The sequence below is a fragment of the Blennius ocellaris genome (assembly GCF_963422515.1).
Source record: "Blennius ocellaris genome assembly, chromosome: 15".
Lineage (NCBI taxonomy): Eukaryota > Metazoa > Chordata > Actinopteri > Blenniiformes > Blenniidae > Blennius > Blennius ocellaris.
In genome coordinates, this window is record NC_137664.1 from 21826531 (window position 1) to 21848496 (window position 21966).

General features: G+C 43.2%; 1 protein-coding gene across 1 annotated transcript in view; it reads right to left on the reverse strand.

The window, feature by feature from the left end:
- shroom3 (shroom family member 3) overlaps positions 1 to 21966 on the reverse strand; it is a gene marked incomplete at its 5' end in the record, with an annotated part of 62639 nt that overhangs the window by 9842 nt on the left and 30831 nt on the right. The window contains 11 exons of the mRNA XM_080510297.1: positions 416 to 559; positions 642 to 766; positions 878 to 1319; positions 1486 to 1692; positions 2225 to 2657; positions 3567 to 3637; positions 3918 to 4161; positions 4234 to 4282; positions 4388 to 4610; positions 4800 to 5039; positions 10055 to 10180. Coding sequence (XP_080366423.1) covers positions 416 to 559; positions 642 to 766; positions 878 to 1319; positions 1486 to 1692; positions 2225 to 2657; positions 3567 to 3637; positions 3918 to 4161; positions 4234 to 4282; positions 4388 to 4610; positions 4800 to 5039; positions 10055 to 10180 — 2304 coding nt within the window. The remainder of the gene's footprint in view (positions 1 to 415; positions 560 to 641; positions 767 to 877; positions 1320 to 1485; positions 1693 to 2224; positions 2658 to 3566; positions 3638 to 3917; positions 4162 to 4233; positions 4283 to 4387; positions 4611 to 4799; positions 5040 to 10054; positions 10181 to 21966) is intronic.

The following is a 21966-nucleotide window of genomic DNA, read 5'->3' on the forward strand; positions in this document are numbered from 1 at the left end:
TATAAAGAATGAAGTGTGATTTTCACAGTCTGTGTTCCAGATTGTGCCACTTATCTGACCTTTGCTGTCTGGAGTGCAGACGTGCACCTGGATCTTTCTCAAGAACAATTCAGCCTATAATAAGATGATCTGTTGAAAGTTGTTTCGGCAAAAACTCCCAAACAATCCTTGCTGAGGTTGTACTGTGACATTTGTCTCTTCTCGCAAGAAACTAAATCAAAATTCTCTTCAGCCTGATTCCTGAGCAGTTTGCCTCCTGAGAAAATTCTCCTGACACCTACACTCCTACTTTGACTGGCAGAAAGACGATGTCCCACTTAAGGACCCTGACTTCCTGAAGGACCTGAGCCTGCTGCAGAGAGCCTTCATGTTCTGAGGCTCTCTGCAGCAGATAGAACTGTTGGAGAATTCTCACCTGTTAGTGTCCTCAATGGGACCCAACATCTCCTGGATTTCTTGTCTCCAGGGAAAGTCTTTGCTGCTGTCCCCATAAGAAGATGCGTCCACTTGGAAGGTGCTCCGGCTCCTCTGAAGGGCTAAACTAGGATCTGCTGAAGTCCTGAAACATCGCAGACACGTGTCATTAACCTTGGCATGAGGAAGAAATATTAGAAGAGTTGTAGTATTGATGGTCTTTCTACCTGTGCTTCTTCTGTTCACTGCTCCCTCCTCTGTAGCTAATCGTCCTCTGGGCTTTGGTGCTTCTCTCCAGCATGTGTCGGAGGTCTTCAGCCCCACAGGGGGAGCTGCGGCCCTTCTCGGTTGCCTTCGATCAAAAAGACATAAAGCAGCGAAGCACAGAACCACAGAAAGAGGCAGATTTAGCACCTGATGGGCAAAACTGAACAAAGGCATTCTAGATGTCGGCTGAGTTTACCCGCAGATGGTTGCTTTTGTTCTGCGAGGTGCTGGTGCTGTGGCTGCGTGGCTTTCTGGTCTGCTCTCGACTCTCGAATCGACTGACTTTCTCCAACACCGAGAGGGTGCGTACCGGCCCCCGGGGGCCGTCGCTCATGCCACCGCTGTCATGGCCGCTGGCTGAGTCAACAGTGTCGGGGCTGGTGCACTGCTGGACCTCGGCGAGGGCGTTCTCCAGGCGGGTCAGGGGGTGCTCTCGGTCCGGGTCCTGCTCCCGGGGGTCCCAGTGCTGGTAGTGCGCGGCGGCCGCTGGATCACTGACATGACGGGAAGCAGGCTGGTAGGCGGGGGTGGGTCTGGGGTGAGGATGAGGAGCTGTGTGGCTGTGAAGCATCTGTCCCTGAGCAAGTCTGGAACACGTGACACGATCTGTGGAGTCAGTGCTGGTCTGGTCTACGGATCTGCAGAGCGGAAAAGAAAATCAAGCACAGATGAGAAGAGGGAGGAGAGACAGAAGACGTCCGACTCTTCCTTCAACACCTTGAAACTTGTCCACAAAGTGATTGATCGGTTTGTTCAGTCAGTATTTGAAGAATTTGAAACTATCATGGCATAAATCCACTGTACCTGCTTCTCTCTGCCCGGGACTGAACCGGTACGTCTTGTGAGGTTTGGGGTGCATAGATGTGCTGGATGTGGAAGTACGGGTTCTGTTCCTGGTAATGTTGACTCATGTAGACACTGGGCTCCTGGATGCTATCGCTGTAAGATCCCTGGTCGTTTGGAGGCCTTTGCAGTCTTGTCCGGCCCTCCGATTCCCCTTCAGGAGTTTTCCTGTGTTCCGTAGTCAGATTTGTTTGGTTGATGAATGATAACAGGCAAATTTGATGACTTCACTGCTATTTTGTGTTCCAATTTGTTTCTGCAGTGTCGCTCAATTCTCAAACCTTCTCGGAAAGTGTCACCTGTATTTTGTGAACTACATCAAAAATATGGTTGTGGGAAGAACGGCATGTTGGTGGAGTGGTTCATGATCTCTCGTAGTCAGACCTTGTGTTGAGTAAGACTTACAGGTTATGCTAAGCAAATGAAAAATAATCCTACATTATTTTCGCATTTACCCCATCGTATTTCTTGGATGTGGTGGGCAGCCACATTAAGCACTCAAGTGCGCATCTCTAACCTCGATGCCACCGCTGCCCAACGCAGAATTAGATAACAGCTGGATTATAATAATCTTATTGAACAGAGGATTGCTTTACGTTCCATGGGTCATTTAAAAAGTGCCAATTCAGCTGTTCTAGGAGTGTGAGCAGGGCTGTACAGCCACCACACTTTGACTGATACGCGAGAGAAGAAAGCTCACCTTTCTGTCTCGTAGGCTTGAGTCCTGAGCTGCGTTGAGGCCATTGTTGGATAGGACCTGTGGGGGTATCCGTTTTCTGTGGCAGTCCGGCCCCCCTCGGCTGCTCCGTCCTCCCCCCCTGTCAGACCCGGTGGTTGCTGCTGTCGCCTGCCCTCCTTGGCCAGTACAGGGGAGACCTTCACGGGTCCCAGGCTGGGATTCGAGCCGGGTATCGGTGCGTAGTGTGGCTCCGGCTTCAGGACAGAGTAGACGCCGGTAGGAAGATTGTGCCGGCCGGAAGGGAGAGCTGTGGTGGAGCCCGCAGGGCCGGATGGACTGGTGGGGTACGGGGGCTGGGGAAAGCCCCCCTGTCTGGGCTTCGTGGTGGGGCTGCTTTCAGGACTTTTCTCTATCACTGTGTGGAGCTGACCCTCTGTTCCATAGGAGCCCTTCGCTGTAACACAGGGAATGATCTGTTAATAAAGCACTAAAGCTCGAAAAACAAACAAAACACTTTTAAGCCACAGCCACATCTCTTAATGTCATAATGAAACCAAAGCAACAACTACCAGAGCCTGAAAACGTTCAAGTTTCTACGTGTGTGTGTGTGTGTGTGTGTGTGTGTGTGTGTGTGTGTGTGTGTGTGTGTGTGTGTGTGTGTGTGTGTGTGTGTGTGTGTGTGTGTGTGTGTGTGTGTGTGTGTGTGTCTACACTGAGCACTGTGCAGACCATCAAACAGACTTTGGTTAAAAGTCAGTTCTGACTCAATGTATTTATCAATAAATTGTCTAAATGTGTTATTGATCATCAAGTTGTTACATCCACAATGAACCTTCTGCTCTCTCACCTGTTAATAAAATAAAATAACGGTTCAGTCACCATATTTTTGAGGTGGATCCCTTTTACCCATTCACAATCTTGTATAAGACATATGATCCATGTTTATGAAACAATATTATATATCTGATATTTGGGATGGTGATATTATTTAGATATTGTTATATTATTATGTCCTATTGTTAACATTGATTTATATCTCCTCAAACAGCATTTACTTAATTCAACATGGATGTATTCAGTCAGTAATTGATATCTGTGCTATAAATCCCCACGTGGCAGTAGAGCATGTCATCGCCGGGTTCCCCCACAGAGACGCAGGGTCCGAGCTTTCCTCCACCGTACTTGTTTTATTAAATCAAAACCCACACTGAAAATGTCTGCACTCTCTCTCCTGTCGCCCCGTGTGGCTGGCGGCTCCTGCTTTTATGGGCAGAGAGGTGGTCCAGCACACCTGGTTCCTATCAGGGTCTTAATCAGCTCTCTGCCACGCCACACTAAAGTTTTTAAATAAAGTTTCGCTCACCCATTGAGTGTTGGACTGTACCTGACGCGACAGAGCCACTGGAGTGATGCCACAAGCCTTTTTGCAGCGACCTGACAGACAAAGACGTCACACAAGATCAGTTATTTCAACTAGTTTTACACTTTACACTCTTTCATTGCTGCATCGGATATTTCTCAGGAGGAAATATTTCAGCAAAATTGCGAAGAAAACTTAATTTCTAGTTCTCTTTAAAAAAAGACAACCGATAAAAACACAAACGGTGTATCTGCGTCATACTAAGTGCAAAAAAGTTTTTTTGTTTTTTTTTCCATCTGTCAGCTTGTTTCAGTTGAAATCCTTTTGGTGTCTAGTTCTGATCGGCCTGCTTACCGCTGAGACCGGGCGTGATCCAGACTGGACCAGGAGTTTGGTCTCTCGTGGTTCCTGATGGCGGCGTAGCTGTCGCTGCGTTTCGGGGGAGCCGGCACCCCCTTCAGGCTCTCATAGGAGCTGTGGCTGGCAGCCGGGCCCCATATCGCGCCTACGCTGTGTCTGTTTGAAGCCGGGGCGCTGCCATTACTGCTCCCGTTGCTGCTGCTGCTGCTGCCATGGCAACAGACTCCGCCCACTGAACCTAAAATCACGGGAGTACAGGAAAAAGATGAATCACAAATCTATGGAGGTGTTGGTAAAAGGGAGGCGTTACCTTGTCGGTCTCTTGTCGCAGGCCTCGCTCCTCCTCCTCCTCCTCCTCCTCCTCCTCCTCCTCCTCCTCCTCCTCCTCCTCCTCCTCCTCCTCCTCCTCCTCCTCCTCCTCCTCCTCTCGACTCGCCGTTGGAGCTCAGCTCGTGCTCCTGTGCGAGGCCGTGCTGGTTGTCGTAAACGGCCTGGACGTAGCGTAAGTCTGCCGGCTGCATCTCTGCACCTGCTCCACCTCTCTGAGGGACGGTCTCCAGCGAGTAGGAGCGCTCCGGGCTGATGGAGGGCGCGGAGGCCAGGTACTCCGGGATGCTGGAGCTGGTGGAGAAGGAGGAATATGCAGAGTCTCGCTTGCTGTGGAGGTGGTCGATGCTGTTGGATGACCTGGAATCACAAACGCGATTGTTTATCAGCGAGGATAAGACTTTGGTGTTCGTGAACTTAAATGTTTGGACAAATACCACCCAAAAAATAAAGACATTTCATGTCTTGATGGAATGAAATTGATGGATTTTCATCATGCTTAAGCCAGGGGTGGTCTCATTTTTGGTGAGGTGTGTTTGATGCATGCACCTGGCAGAGGACAGCTGATGGCAAGAGGAGTAGGTGGGGTGGGATCCACTGTGGCCGTGGAGGCCCAGCGAGTGGTGGTGGTGATGGTGGTGGTGGTGGTGGTGGGCTCCAGACGGGAGCTGAGAGGACAGTGGGGGGTCCAGGCTCTCCATGCTGCCCCTGGAGCTGTATTGGTCCGGGCTCTTCCTCAGGTAGCTCACACCAGAGTCAAAGCCGCCAGACAGGTCGATGGTCGAGGCACTGAGACGGCAGTGGAAATCAAAGACGCCTCGGTAAACATTGACATTAAGATTAAGACATTAAGACATTAAGAGACCGACGCTGGAACGCAAGGCGCTGCTGCTCAATTTTCTTACCCATATGAATAGAGTTTTGCTTTTAGAATTCACCAAGAAAGGATCTGAACAACTCCAGTGCTAACGTGCTGTTCATTTTTACTATTGTTGCTCAAATTAATGGGTTTGAATTCTGTGATTTCACTAAAGACAAGATCCATTTTCAGCTCATCATTCTGTGTAAACAGGATGTATATATATATATATTTATAAAACATACTGATTGAACAGCTGAAACCAGGTCAATAGCAGTGTTGTTATTTTAATAAGGGTGCCTTGTTTTTTGGGCATGTGGATAAATGTGTGGGAATCCTGCCTGTTAGAAACAAAGTCCACATTGAAGCGATTCATAAAATAAAAGAAGTCAGGCTGATTGTTATTGAGCTCAGATGTACGACGACAACAGCTGAATGAGGCGCTTTGTGTTTTAATGGTTTATATCATCAGCGGGAAGCTGGCAAAGCACAACACGGACAGTCTTGTCAGCTGGCTCCATTACAATTAAAAACAGAAGGAAAAGTGCTCAGCCAGAGAAACAACTGCTGCCGGGAGTGAAAGTGGTGATCTGCAGGGCAACGTGTTGCTGCCTCACGCTGAATAATCACTGAGGAATGTACATGAGCGGGTATGTGCGTGTGTCTACATCAGTTTGAGCCTCCAAGTCCGTGAACCGAACACGATGTAATTACTGCTGAGGAAAAGAGGACAGGCCGGGTCTGTACTTCTCTCCTTCTGTGTCACTAACTTCTCTCAGCCAAACTTTTGTGTCATCTGACTTCCTGTTTCCCTCCTCCAGGTCTGCAACTCACTTCTGTTCAAACATGCTGCACACTGGGTGTGTGTGTGTGTGTGTGTGTGTGTGTGTGTGTGTAGGTGGATGTATAGTGGGTGTTGCCATGGGAGACCCCGAGGTGAGGGGGAGGGGCAGCAGGAATGCCCCACTGAGGGTAAATACGTCAATGTGCCGTCCTGTTTCTCACACACACACACACACACACACACACACACACACACACACACACACACACACACACACACACACACACACACACAGGCTTTCCTTTGCCCTCCGCTGCAGTTCAAAGGAATCACTGACGTAACGTCTCCAGATGACATCAACCTGTTGACCGGCAACTAAATGAAAGCATCTCTTGGCTGAAGCGTCGGTCAGATCACTGACTCAAATCACCGACTCAAATCACTGACTCAAATCACCGACTCAAATCACTGACTCAAATCATTGCTCAGGTTTGAACTGGACATATTGAATGTCAACTTTCCGTTTAATATTTACAGCTTTGAAAACATCACCAAATCCAATAAATCACCATAAATGACCCTAAACCACTGTTGGACAACAAACTTCTAATTGTAATGGCATCAGGAGCTTTATTCTGGAGGGCTCAGATGATAATCCCAGCAGTGCCGGGACCACAGCAGCAGGTGGCAGCTCCACTGCTTTCACATGAAACATGCTGACTGAGAGCTGCAGACTGAATTAAATGAAAAGAACCACGTTTGAAGAAACAGTCGACAGCTGCTGCTGCTAAATTCATCACACAACTACAGTTACTTATAATGAGTACATGACACTGACATGTTTTATACTTACTAGTTCTTTAAAATGAAAAGTAACCGATTAATTGAAGGCCAGTGCAGTAGTGTAGTGTGTGTTTGTGTGTATGTGTGTTTCTCATTTAACTGTTTTCCTTTGGGAAAAGATAAATGTGACAGTAACTGTTTTATACTCATCAGACAGTAACTGTTTGAGACATTCAGTGTGTGTTATCTCTAATTATCCCCTTTCGTTTTTCTTTTAGAATGATTGTTACAATCATGCCTGAACATGATGAGTGATACACAAAATTGGATTTTCTTCCAAATCTGCCCATTTGTAATCCCAGATAACCAATGTTTTCTAGAACAGTCCAAAGTAACACGCTGTAAAATGTCTCTGTTGATGAAACCGCTTTAGCCTCGGCCTAAAATTTAACACATATTTGGAGAAGAAATGGTTTCCATATTGTATGTATCATCCAAAGGTCATCCCTGTTACACATGTGTTTTTATGTTGGAAGTTTGTTTTTTCATTTTTATCTTTAAATCTGTCAAATCTGAATTTACAGTTGAACTATTTTCGATCGTAAATTGAAAATAATTCACAGCTTGTCCTGAAGGCCAAACAAAAAATGTTTTACATTCATGATACCAGCTGAGACATTCCTGAGTGTGCTTATTGCCAAAAAGAGCATTACTTCACTACTGGGAGATTCTTCTGCAGCCATCGAGATATGACTCCTATACACAGCAACCAGAACAGAAAACGTCTTTATTCCTGTAATGTTGTTTTACTATGACATTGTTTGGAAAAGATAATTTAGGCTTAAGGTTACTTGAACGACTCGTCACGTCTGCAGCGGTTCAAAACCCAACAATGACTCTCCAAGGATCGTTAGATATGATATGAATAACTCTCATGTTTCAGTAAGTAATCTTTACATCGGTCAAGGAGACACTTTGCGGTGAAATCCTTCATCTCATCTCATCTCATCTCATCATTCAATCACGTTGTACACTTGGCCTATAGCGTTGCGTTGATGACATCATTGGTCGAGTGACCAAAACAAGCCAGCATGGAGGACGAGACTCGTCTCCAACCAGCTCTCAGGCTCAGCAGCAACCCGCCGCCCCCATCGAAGGTGTGGGGAGACATTAAACCAGCCATGAGCATCAAGCTAGCGTTATTAGCAGTCTTTGACGATGGCGCTAGCATATCACACCTGCACAACTTCCATGTGGAGCGTTTGAAGCGGAGGCGTCTCGTTGTTACTCGTGACGCCGGAGAACAGAAGTAAGTAACCTTACCATCGCCAATGTTTGCTAAATTAATTTACTTTCAATTGTGCAACGTGAGCTTGAGCTCTGTGCACTTCGGTGGTGCTAGCTCGCTGTGTTTGATTACTTAATGTTAGCTAAACAGTTATGTTCAGCTAACGTAAGCTAGAAATAGCATATGATGCTGGCACGAATGGTAACGGTGGCTAGCTTACAGCTAACAGAATGCAGCTATCTAGTCACAAGCACCACCACAGTGTAGCGCTGCTCGCTACAGTAGCATGTAGATTGTAGTAACATTAGACGTATCTGTTCAACGTTAAGTTTGACAATTCATGATTAGCGTTAGCTCAATCACGTTGTGGTCGTTTCCCAGCGAAACACATCATTAGAGTGACGGTTGCCAGTTTAGCATCATGATTCACTACACCAAAGTTAGTTCAACAATGAATGTCAAATAACGGAGCCAAGGCAACGTTAGAATAGTCCACTAGTCCATTAAATAATCTTTTAAAAACTAACTGTTTACCCCCAGCCCTGTTGTACACAATGTTAAAACTTCTAAAATGATTCTCAAAGCGATTTTGACCAATTACTGAAGTTATTTCAAAGCTACTACAAACAGTTCAAAGAGGAGAAGTGATCAGCAGTCTGTTGAATCGGTGTGTTATCATTACAGACTGTTCCAGGTTAAGAATCATTATATGGCTGTTTGAACACTTTGACCCTCTATGTGATGGACTGAGTGCTGAAAACTTCTCTGGAGGTCACTCAGGTTCAGACGACCTTAAAAACCTTTTCCAGGACAAAGTTAAACACTAATGTGCAGGTCCTGGCTGTAAACTGTGATATTATGTTTGCTTTCCCTCTGTTAGCTGTTTTTTGATGTTTATATGTGACTGAGATGAGAAGTTTAAAGGGTTTTAGGCATAAAGTGGAAAGTCCAGTGTGCGGCTTTATGTCAACATTTGGTATTTTTAAAAGGCAAAGAGCCAGTGCTCAAAGACTGGCATGTGGATGCAATGGGTTTTACTTGTTATACTTATTCTTGTTATTTTTAATTAATTCTTTTTAGTCTTAACTGAGCCAATCAGATTTAACATCAAAGACCACAATCACTAGGTAGTTCAATGATTAAATGTCAAATACTGCTCGTTGGCGCCAGAAATATTAGTCAGCTAGTGTTTTATCCATAAACGAGGTGCTGCTTAAATGTGACGTGACGACCCAACGGCTTTCTGATTGAGAACGACCCCCTCAGCTGCCCTGCCGACTCTGGAGGACTGAAAGTGCCACAATTAAATACATAATTTAATAATTACTTAAATGTGTCATCAATTCATCAAAATTTTGAATTAAATACAAAAATGTGTGCAACACCAGACCTTGACATAATTAATTAGTGAAATGATTATATCATAGTTTTACACAAAATTTATATTGATATATGATTGATATTTAAATCAATTGATGACACATTTATGAATTTCTTTCCTTTTTAATGAATTAATGATAGATATAAATAATCATTTAATTCAATAAGTTGTAATTTTGGCACTTTAGTCCTCCATAGCCGACCTTCAGGAAGTTAAGTGAATACCTTTACTTACTTTCCTACCTTCACTGGATACCTTTATTCTGAATACGCGGTCCAGGGATGCTGAATTCTAACCTCCAGAGGAAGGCAGGGAGCAAAGCGTCTCCTACTTCAGCAGTATTTGAAAGCTGAAAGTATTTGTTCTGAGTTTGACTGTTATTCTGAGCTTTTTTCCCTTTTTTTTTATAGATATTTTGACCAGTCTTGATTCAAAATGATCAAGAATATATAAAGTGAAAATTAACTTTGATTGATTGACCAATCAAAGTCAAGCAGCCTCAGTTGACTTTATTTGCAGCAGTTGACTTAAAAATACAAAGTCTACGATGAATCTGCTCACCATCTTCATGGTAAGGTAGCTTTAACATTAGCATTTTGCACAAACGACTGCTCAGCCAAGTGTTTACATTAAACGTCTAATGACAAACTGCGGAGAAGGAGATGAATGACGGTTGGTGGAAGTTGAGCCTGGTGGCGCTGACGCTGACCTGGTGTGGTAGTTGTGGTGCCAGCTGCTGCTCATGGTGTCCATCACCACCCGGTCCAACTCCTGCTGACCGTCGGCGAGCTTGGCCAAGTGCCAGGAGTGAGGGCGAGACGCTGGCTCACTGCGTCTGTGGGGAGGAAACACAGACCAAGATTCACCTCCAGTGCCACAGGTTTTACCACTGGTTTTGGGATGTTACACTTCTGATGATAAATCGAGGAAAGAAGGTTTTGCTAAAGTCCTCAAACATTTATTACATCCTGCTGGCTGTACGGTGGAAATCTGGATGAACTGACCCATCTGTTAGTAATATCTGACTGCCGGACTGCAGCATACTTTTAGTAATGCTGAGCAGTTCCGTCGTAAATAGAAAGGAATTATCAATCAACTCGTTCTTTCCCTGCTAGCATTAGGAGAACCTGTGGAGGTCACAAAACCTTTGCAAAGTTATTTTTACACCTGGGTTTCTATAGTAGAGAATAAACCAAAATAGGTTTATTCCCTACTATAGAAATTCAGAGCTTATCACAAAGCTAAATAAAACAATAATTCATAGTATCAAGTGGTTTGTTAGTATTAAAAACTGCTTTCCCAATAATCTAAAGTCAGGTTTTAACCTCCAAATACTGTATCTGTACATTAAACTCGACCTCAGGTCGTCTGGGCCTGAACCTGTATATAGTTTTACATGAATTCTTTTCATTGTTGAACCCATGCTATATTTTTGGATTTCTCTATCTTATGTCATCATTTGAAGAGATACTTTTTTTTATTATGAATTTTCTTTGTTTAAAGAAATCACCATTTGTCAGTTTTTCTACTAAATCAAAAATGTGTCAAAGTATAATACATCTCTTGATCTTGTTTTGCTCATTCGTGGCACATTTGTACTTCTGCTTCCATTTTGTTGACTCTCAAAGCAAACGCCATTAAAACAGGACAGCTGGTGTGAATCCAATGTAAGGCCTCTATTATGCATCAGTACTTCACACCAACAAGACAGCTGATCAACAACCACAACACATCAAGACACCACTGTGCAGCTTCGCCATCACATCATCTTCCAGTGTTGCATGGAGAAGCATGCTCGCTTACTTACTGTGTGAATGACAATAACGGAGAAAGAGCGCAATGCGGAGAGGAATGAACAGAGCGATATTGTGTTGATCCAATCAAATTCTGACATAATGTAATCATGGACAATTGTATGGGAAACACCACTTTACAATCAAAAACGGCACCAAATGCCAACAGCAGCACCAATCTGATCCACAGAAAGTAAAAAAAAAAAAAAAACTAGCACTCACCATCACTTGTAGATATAATCTATCCTGTGATCTTTTCTGATGAATGGCTCTATAAGGCTGCTAAAACCACTGCTATTCCATGTTGTGGAGTTGTACTGAAGAGTGAACATGGTCAGCAGAACAGCTCGTTGTGCTCCTAGCTAGCTGTCACCCAGTCCTAGTGTTGCTAGTTTCCCGCTGTAAAATGCTGCACAAAGTCTTTGTTGGTCTGAGTTTAGCTCCTCCATTTCTGGTGTCGGTCTTTTTCTTCTTCTACTCACAATTGAAAAAGGTCCTGAAGCAGGTCGGCTATCATATCATGGCTGTTGATGTTAAATTAGCCTCCATCACTCCAGAGAAGCAGATGATAACAGAGTCATCACCACCTGCCCATGAGCCAATCCGTCAAGCTCATTTCAATGACCACACCAAGACCAGCACTAGAAACTCTGCTGGCCCTGAGGAGGTCTGTCAATAACACATCAGAATCTGATTGGCTGATGATCCTGTCACTCAACATTTTAACCCAATAGCAGCGTCCAGCTTCCATCAGAGGTTAGCAATGAGGTTTCTGCTGGTCCAGCAGGGGAAAGGAGCTGTGATGTGTTTAGGGGACGTAGGAGATTTGAGCTCCACAAAATATAACCATCTGTTTTCTGGATAAAGTTGTATACTGAACAAGCAGCCTAACTGATTTTGGACACAGATTTTAGAATCACTTTTGAATTATAAAAAAAATAAAAAATTAATAATTTTTGACAGGGCCAGCAGTTTTAGCAGTGCTAGCCTTGCTGCCCCTGACTGCACATCACTGTGTTCAAACTTCATCAATCTAATCATGTATATCGAACTTTCAACCAGATGTGAAAAATCTCATTTTATTTGCCAATTTCCAAAATTGTCCAGCGCTTCAATCTGGTTTAAGACTTGAAAAACAATATACAAATGCTGCCATCACTGAAAATAAAAAGAATCTTTCTTGAACAGAATCCACTGTTGCTGGTATATCGAGTGTCAGATAAACTGAACTGAACTAAAGTCATCATCATTTATTAATTCCCTTGGAGAAATTCCTATTTTTTCACACTGACCCATCCTATTCCCAGGATGCGGTGGTGCAGCCACAATACTGTGCTCTGGGGGGGGGGGGGGGGTCAAAGGTCATGTTCAGGGACCGTCAGTGATGACCCGTCAGTTGTGGGTTTCAGTTACCACACCAGCACTTTCCAAACATGAACATAAACTGAGTGTCCCACAAACAAATACCTAAATAAGCTGTCAGGTCCAGAAGTTAAGGATTCTGACATTTAGCAGCGTCTTTATCAAATCTAATTTATGTTTGATGTTCATTTAAAAAAAAAAAAAAAAGGCTAAACCAAACAGAAATGTAGCTTTTACCTTGCTGATAAGCCGAAGACTTCACCGTTAAGGTATTTTGACTGCGTTATCTGACCAGCCGTGATAAGAAAGGTTGGGACTTGCGTGGCGGTTTCAGTAATTGTCCCTTGATCCTGGGGGATGTTTGACAAATCCAACTGTTCTGTATTTATTTGCAGCGGTAAACAGGAAGTGATTTTATCTGTCTAAGTAGGAGCCAGAGACATAAAAACCTGCTTGTCTGTGAGTCCGCAGGAACCCGGTAATGACAGGACGTGACTAGAATACCTCAACACTGATACTATTCTCCCTCTTTGCTCTGGACAAACTGCTTTGGTACAAACCTGGATCTTCTTTTATATCCACGGTTCAATTAGGCATGTTTAATAAGTCTGAAAACGTGTTTTTCTGCTTCAGCTGGATGGGAGTCATCAATGTTAGGTGGAATTCTTTGTTAAATTAAGTCTCTGTTCAAGGTTATTGTCATATATCTTTTCTGCCGGGGTTTCAAACTACAAACTGAAGATATTTGAATGTTGGAAAGCTCCAGCACAAGTAGAATGATCCTGAGCAATATTTGCACGAGGAAGAGCTCATCCAATCTGAGCCACAGCTCAGAATCACATCTGATAACAATCATTTTCATAAAAACTTTAAAAAAGAAATGTTTATTTGTGGTGTCGAAATTTTGGAGTAGATTGAAAACATTCTATAAAAATGTATAACTGCATATTTTTGTGTAATTTTATTTAAAATGTATATTTTTAAATCAATCTATTTCTTCTTAATAATAAAAAAAAATAATCATGTAAAGGAATACAAACCTATTTTTTGCATTCAAACAATCTTAAACAAAATATATTTTCATTCTGTATAACACGACAGCAAAGCATATTATTTAAAAAAACTGATGATGAGAGATCAAACAGATTTGTGCTTCCTCACGGTACCTTTCCAATATGTATATTTTTATGATATTGGATCCATAGTTTGTTTCATATTTAAAGTCACAAGCTATGTATTCAAAAATAACTCAAACAAATGATCTAACTGAACAGAGGAACCCCAAACACACGCATCTTTATCAAAGAGAGTCACAATTGTTGCCACACACATTCACACCTCGATAATTCCTGAACACACAGGATTTTCTGGATCGTGGCAAATACCTGGACAAAAACCAGGCATGCACAGGGAGAACATGCAAACTGCACACAGGAAATAGAAGCAGAGATATTCTCCCTGTTTAAGTTCTTTGTAATCCCACATGCAGCAAGTCATGCTCATGTAAAGAAAACAAGAGCTGAGAGTGCCAACCACTGCCTGCACCAAAATGACATCATGCAGTGTGAAGTGAGCTTTATGGACTTGTACAAATACAAAAAAAAGAAAAGAAAAACAAAGAACAAGAACAATTTTTTTTTTTACTAATACTACTACTGAATATTTTAGGATGATCAAATTAAATGTTGTTGTAACCTGATCCCGACTCGCTGAGGTATCAGTGGGAACATGAACCGGCGCCACTGATGGTTTGACTGCAGAAACACTTTCTGGTTGTTTCTCTTCTCCCCGTGGTGCCGAGAGTAACAACTCCAGAAGCTACAAAGTTAACTGCCAACGCTTCATCATGGAAGTGTTCACATGTTCCCTGAGCTGAGAAGAAGGTCTGTGAGAGAAGATGTTGAGAGCTTCAGGACAAAGTGGAGCTCAGCGTTCAGTCTGTTCCCAACATCAACCTGCAGGACGCCATGGACCGAGGCCCAGGAGGACACGACAGAAGCACTATCGTGCTGTGGGACCAGATTACCACCTCTGCTACCGGAAAACAAAGATAAAATCTGAATATTACCAATACTTTTGAGAGCAAACGGTCAGAAAACTGTTTGAGGGGAAGCTCAGAAAGCCAGAGTTCAGCTCCATCAACAAAGGAGAATATGGACTAAACTCAAACACCAACCTTTGGGTTGGTACTTAGGGTTTATCGTACACACTGGGCTGTTAACAATTTTGGGTTTTTCACAACAGGAAACAAACTTTTGATGGTAAAATGTTAAACAATCCTCCACAGTGTAGAAGAGCCCTTTAGGTCCTGTGGGACAAAAGAGTTGCCACAAACGTTAGAGCCAGAGTGACGTAATGACATTAGAAGCCCTTAGAAGGACACACAAGATGTTCAGAAGCCTCCGTAGCTGCCAAAGGAATGGCTATGTTTCATTCATGTATTGTTAAATGTCACTCCTATATCTCAAATGACTTGTTCATAGGATTTCACTGTAGACATGCAATTCTGTCTTTACCAATATCATCGTGTTGACAAAAGGTCGAAAAACATCCAGAGCAGAGGTTGAGGTGAATGAAGTCCAGGTCTGAAGAGAGTCAATCTTCGTGCAAAGACTTACATCCTGCCAATGTTCAAATTTAATGACAACAACTTTCAAATGTCCCAAGAGAAGGACATGCCATCCAGAATCCAAAACATCACAGTGACCGTTTCCAGGCTGATGTTGGTACAAAGCTGTTTCCTTCTTGACACGGTTTCTTTATGCTTTCTCTCACACTCACCTTGTTCATGCTAATGCTACAACAAGATAGCTGAATGATGTTATGTTATGGGCTTTGTTGTCACCTGCGTTGTCCTTCCTGCCCACATCCAATGCACCAATTAACAGCAGCCACTGCTTTTCTTGAAAAAGGCCAAACTAAACCTCCTGGCATGCTGGTATAATGACACCTTTCTCCTCACTACACACTACAAAATCCATGTCTCAGACAAATGTTCTAAATACTCAAAGGTACTGTGTTTCTCTCATGATTCTTTAAGGTTGGGTCCAAACGTTTAATCAATAAATGGTATTTCCTGTATGACACCAAGTGGACCCCACAGTCTAATTTGTTGACATTTCACTGAGAGATGCTATGGTTTTAAAGAGTTCACGTGTTAATTATCTTTTTTTTTTTTATCTCTTTTTAAATGTATTAAGTAAAGGTTAAAAAAACCCACAGAACCACACACATTTTTATGTTATTTCAGCACAGGTAAAGAATCAGCCAAGCCACTAATTAGTCAGAGGTAATCAATAATAAAATACAATGCTCAACTGAGAACGTCAATTATTAACTGTCGATGTTACAAACACTCATATTAGAAGATAAATGTCCAGTTTGTGTTTTGAACATGGAAATCACACCAAGTTAAAGATTTTACGGACCAATCCAATTTTAAAATGATCGAAATAATCTTGAATCTGTCCGAAGTGCGTGAAGCTTAAAGTTCGGCCTGGCATTAAAAGAGATCATTCCAGACACGAGTTAAGTTTGGCAATGAACAGTCTCAGTCATGAGAGTTGCTGGTCGTCGTGAGCAGTTTTACCTGGAGGTGAACCTGAGGACCTTGGAGATGAGGCCGGTGGCCAGACTGTTGACACCGGCCTCGGATGGCGAGCGACACAGAGCCCACTCCGACCGACCCAACGCCTCTTTCTTCGGCTTCTTCCTTAACTTCCTGCGGTAAAACGCCTCCAACAGCTCCATGGCCTCGGGTTTCTAAGTCCCTTTACACTGGTACCTTCTCAGAGCTGCTCTTCCGGGTTCTTCTTACTTCAAAAAGTCAGAGAGAGTTCACGTCCCATAGCTTTCTTCAAGTGAGACTGGAGAGAGACATTTTTGTCTTTTTTTTCTAGTAAACCTCGCTGCGTCTTCTTTGAAAAACAAACTGCAAACAAACTGATGCAAATGATCCTCTTTAGTCTTCTGTGTTCAACCACTCCCTTATTCCATCAAACACTCCAGTGAAAAGTCTCGGCTCTACCCATCTGACTTCTGCTGCCCTCAGGTTTGCGTCTCCCAGTCTGCGTCGGCTCCCAGCTCCTTAACCAAATGAAGCAATTAAGCATCATTAGGCCTCCGTACGATAAAAGCGGGAAATAAACATCGCTGGTACAACTTGGTCCTGACGCGAGATGTGTTGATGTGGTGCATGAGTGAGAGACACTGAGAGTCTAGAGAGAGAGAGAGAGGAAAAAGTCGGAGGAAGGGTGAGGTAGAACAAGTAGCAGAGAGGGAGGACAGAGGGAGATAAGTTCAGTTAGATCGTCAGGGTGGAGATACTGAGGAATGAGGCATCGAAAAAAAACTGATAAAGAGATGGTAGGAGGGGAAATATTAAGATAGAGAAAGGAAAGGGAGGATGAAAAAACGGGCAGAGAAACGTTTTTCACACCACAGGAATGAAATAAAAATGGGAACGACTTGATGACCTGAGAGTTTCAGAAGCATGAAGAGGTGACGGGGGAAGGGACACGAAGGGGAACACTGAATAGGAGGACAGGGGAGAAAGAAGGAGGACAGACACGCAGAAACACGGAGGCTATTAGAAAAACAGTGGATCTTTGAGCTCAACGCAACACGACTCGACTGTGCAGCCCCGAGGAGGCGTCTGAAGAGAACATCTCATGATGCAGCATGTGGTCTCAGCTGAACAACAGGACGACTATTACTGAAGTGCCAGAGTCCAATAACACATGACCTATTGACAAACCTTTGACATCATCGATTGGAGTCTGAAAACCTCGAGGGTATGCGTTGGTTATATAAGTGAGGATGATGATGATGATGATGATGATGATGATGATGATGGCAACCAAGCAACTAGGGACTGTGCACTTGACTCAAGACTGTTCCAGTTTCCCAATAAAATACTCTTTACGTTGGTATTCTGAGGGTCAATTTGGCGGAGCTTTGAGCTCCTCAAATTCACTTTTCAGTCCATCCATCCATCCATCCATCCATCCATCCATCCATCCATCCATCCATCCATCCAGGCAAAATCCATGCGTCTGTCTGTCCGTCCTCCCATCTAAGTTTATATCAGACACGTGCTCACATTCCCACCTACAATCAATTTCGTGTCACACGTTTGAGAGACATGGACACTAATCATTTGAGTGACGATCGACTGAGTAACAGCAGCAGCACTAAAGGCCCAAACATGCTTCACGCTAAAAACACAGACAGACAGTTCCGTCTGTCCTCTGAGTTCATTATATGTGTAATTGAGTCCGTTTTCAGAGTAAAGGCTGTTTTATGCGTGACGCGTCCGCGAGCTCCGCACGGCTTTGTGCGGCCAAATTATGAAATTTCAGCCGCCACGCCCCTCTGGCCCCTTTCTGATCACACAGATGGAGACATGCGGAAAAAAAGGCGGCGCTGAAGAGGAGGAAGACTGAAGACTTGGTTTTAAAGGCACAAAAAGCATAAAGATTTGACTCATGGATGTCAATTAGCTTCAGTGTCAGACTTCAACAGAGGGAACATTTAATTTGAAACGATGGTTGAATGCTCCAGTCCGCTCCCAATTTGCAGGATCACCTGCTGGTGTCACAGAGAAGAAGTCTACTTCTTCTGCTCTAATTTAATACCGCAGTGGAAGCGCGTTTGCGATGCACTGCCCCCTGCAGGTTGGGAGTGGGAGCCACTGGTCACGTCACGCATAATACATCCCCAGAGCAATACCACTGCTGACCTGTGGGAGCAGTGTTGTACATCATAGCTCATGTGTTACCTGCAAAAGGACCAAAGAAAACAGTGTAACTTGGAGGACAACAGACATGTAAATGTGGATACAAACAATGACCAGCTTGTCCTGAGGTGGACATCTGGACAAAGACGCCTCAAAAATACCCACGGTTTAGAAACACTACTAATGACACAAACACTTTCATTAAAAAGTTCTCCCACAGGAAACCAACAATACGCACTGCCCTTTAGTGGATGTATTGATGACAAATCCCACAAACGTAAAGGACACATAACAACATTTAAAACACCAGCTCAGATTTACGCGCTTACAAAAAGCACGTTTGGGTCTTAACGGCAGTTCTTCTGTTGGATTGGACCACAGGGGTCCACCTTCAGCCCAACAGTTGCTAGAATATAATGAGATAATCAGAGAAAGACAACGTCCAAGCCTGGTTGTGGAAACAACATTCCACTTAGAAGCTTCTGCTGCTGCAGTGAGTGAAAGATATCACAGTTTGATGAAGCAGACTCACATTCATTCACTGGGAATCATCTGAGTTTCTCCATCATAACTGCTTTCTCTTAGAAACTTTAACCGAACCGACAATCAGGTTTTCTATATCAAAGTGTAACAGTTAGTCATGGGAACCTGTTTGTTTCATAACAATTACTGCATTTGTCTCTGAATAACCTCAAAACACACACACACACACACACACACACACACACACACACACACACACACACACACACACACACACACACACACACACACACACACACACACACACACACACACACACACACACACACACACACACACACGCGCACTAACTTTGTTATTTTTAAAAACAACTAATCAAAAAAGTAACCAAGATACTTTTTAAAGGTCTAATCAGTAATCGGATTACTTTTTCAAGGTAACTATGGCAACACTGATTGTGTTTTCAAGCACAAGTCCTTCCCACAGTGCAGCAGGCATGCAAATGTAGCAACGGTACGACCTCAGGCAGTTTTCATGTGACACCGGCGACACTTTGATTTTCTCTTTCCTTTCTTCTAACTGGCTTCTCCTTGCTTTTGGTGGAAAGTAAATATCGGCCATCAGATCATAAATTCAATTTAATGCGACATCACCGTAAAAGTGTGTTCAGGCTACTAGGAACTGGGGGTGTTCCTATTTATAAAATTCCTCCCTGTGAAATATTGGCTTAACCACAACAAACGCGGCTGCCTGGAGGAAGTTTTTCCAAGTGCAGTGACGATAAAAACACGTTTTTGAACAGAGAATCAACTCACAGTGATGAAATGATTGCCATGAGGTCAATACTAATGACGCAATACAGGCCTGATTTGCTAAACTTGACCAGATCGTACAAGAGTACGATCGTACTGGGAGTTAATGCTGATATAGATTAATGTACAACACTTAAAGCATCTGAATAAGTTCATGTAGTTTATGACTGCATCTGTTTTAAAGGACTCGTTACCCAGAAATAATGTGTATTAGTCAGAACAACCTCTGTTTAATTTTTTTCCGAATAAATATTACAAATTGATTGAAAGACAACTGAAGGGAGACAGAATACGTGAGAACACCAGGCGATGGCTCCTTTACTGTTGTTTGAAAAGATGCTGCCGTCTAAGATGCCGTCTAAAATGGAAATGAATTTACTGAATAAAAAAAATAATAATCTCAGACACAGTTTAATGACAAAATATTGAAATAAGCTAAAAGTAACAAAATAATAAGAGGTCTATTATATTTTTAATAAAAGAATTGAAGCACTATCCTTCAGAAAGCTTTAAAAAAAATTATCAATATTTTGGGGTGTCAAAGGCCAGGACAGCTTTAGTCCAGAGAGAGAGACTCCAAGAGAGCACCTATATTTAGAAGAAGCAGGGAACAAGCAGTTCCACATTTATCTTGTTTTAAAAGAACAGTGTAAAAATATGTATTTATTTAAAATGTGATATTGTACCTATTGCAGTGATACTCCTGTTGTGCCATTCAACAAAATCAACTTGACTCCAGTTCAAACTGGCGAGGAGCTTGTCGGTCCATTAAAAGACCCTGAAACGTTCAGGTTAAATGTGAAGTTTAGAGTCAGTTAAAGTAGATCCTTATAATATCCCCAGGCGTTGTAAAGACAAATTTTTTTTGTTGTTGTTTGTCTCCTGATAGCAAACATACAGGTAAATCAGTATAGTCTGCAGTGAAGCCACTGAGTCTATGCATCTTTTTGACTTCTGTGGATTTAGATCGGTTCGCTGACCAAAATGTGACTTTGAAAACAACATTAATCAGCTGAAGTGAAAGGAAGGAGACATTATATTTGACAAACAACAAGACCCTGCAGTGTGTGTGTGTGTGTGTGTGTGTACAGAGAGCTTATCTTCTAACATAGGAAACTACTCGGCCCATAATTATAATCTTCTTGATCTGTGAGGAAATCAAAAGTGGCGCGAGAAGTAGAGAAAGAAGAGGGACCCAGAAGACATACATTAACTGTGTGTGTTTCAATAGTGTCAAAACATAGGTTGTTGTTTTTTGGGGAGTTTTTTTGTAATACAGCCGTTCACACGGAGAACAGAATGATGAAAACATTGAACGTCCTTTTTACAGTTTTTCTTTCACATTGGCTCCCCTCAGTGTCTGTGTCTCCACTTATGCAGATGACCATGTGGTATCTGTACACTGTCTTGGAGAAGTGCTCCTGATGACTGTATTCCTCCATCGTTTTGTTTTGAAGGTTTCGCACCGTGGTAGCCTAAACGCTGCCGTCATCTGAACACGCGGCAAAAAAAACAACAACACAGATTTACAAATTTCACATGAAAACATGAATTCCTCAACTGTTTGCGTTTGAATCTTCAACTGACTTGATCATAGTGTGTGTGTGTGTGTGTGTGTGCGTGAGGGAGTTGTTTGTATTACAGTGTGTGTGTGTGTGTGTGTGTGTGTGTGTGTGTGTGTGTGTGTGTGTGTGTGTGTGTGTGTGTGTGTGTGTGTGTGTGTGTGTGTGTGTGTGTGTGTGAGCGTGCGTGCGTGCGTGCGTGCGTGCGTGTGTGTGTGTGTTCAGCACAACTATGTGGTGATGTCGGTTTAGAAAAATGTGGTGATTCAACTTGAGAGCCAACTGAGGATGAAAAAGGAGCGGAGTGGAAAGGAGGAACGAAGGACGGGAAGGAGGAAGCAAACGCTCAGGAAATAAAAGAGAAGAAGAATTGAGAGGCGCATTTGGTATAAAAGGGAAAGAAAAACAGGATAAAAGGCAGTGTTTATAAATTAGTCTGTATGCTCTCCACATTCACGCCCAGCCTCTTGGGGCTCTGATGGCTCACTTCCTGTTTTGGGATAGCCAATAGGAGGCAGGCATGACCCCCAGCCCCCCCCCCCCCCCGATAAGCTGATAACCACCCAGGGCCCAGGGAATTGTCGGAGAAAGGAGTCATTCTGCTTGTTTATGAGACCGTGTGAGGCCAACAGCGAAGTATATTTTAACTGCACGGTTGCTACAATCACCTTAAAACGTGCTGAAAGGCACTGCGGCAGGACAAGCAGCTGGAATAAAAAGGGCAGGTGATGTGGTCCTCGCTGAGTCTGTGAGCTGTATTGAAAAAATACACTGTAGAATGGAGAATAGTCTAAAATTACATTGGAATAGCGCCCCTGGTGGTTACAATTACGATTCGTGCCGGAGTGTTCAACCTGAGGCCCTGGAGCCAC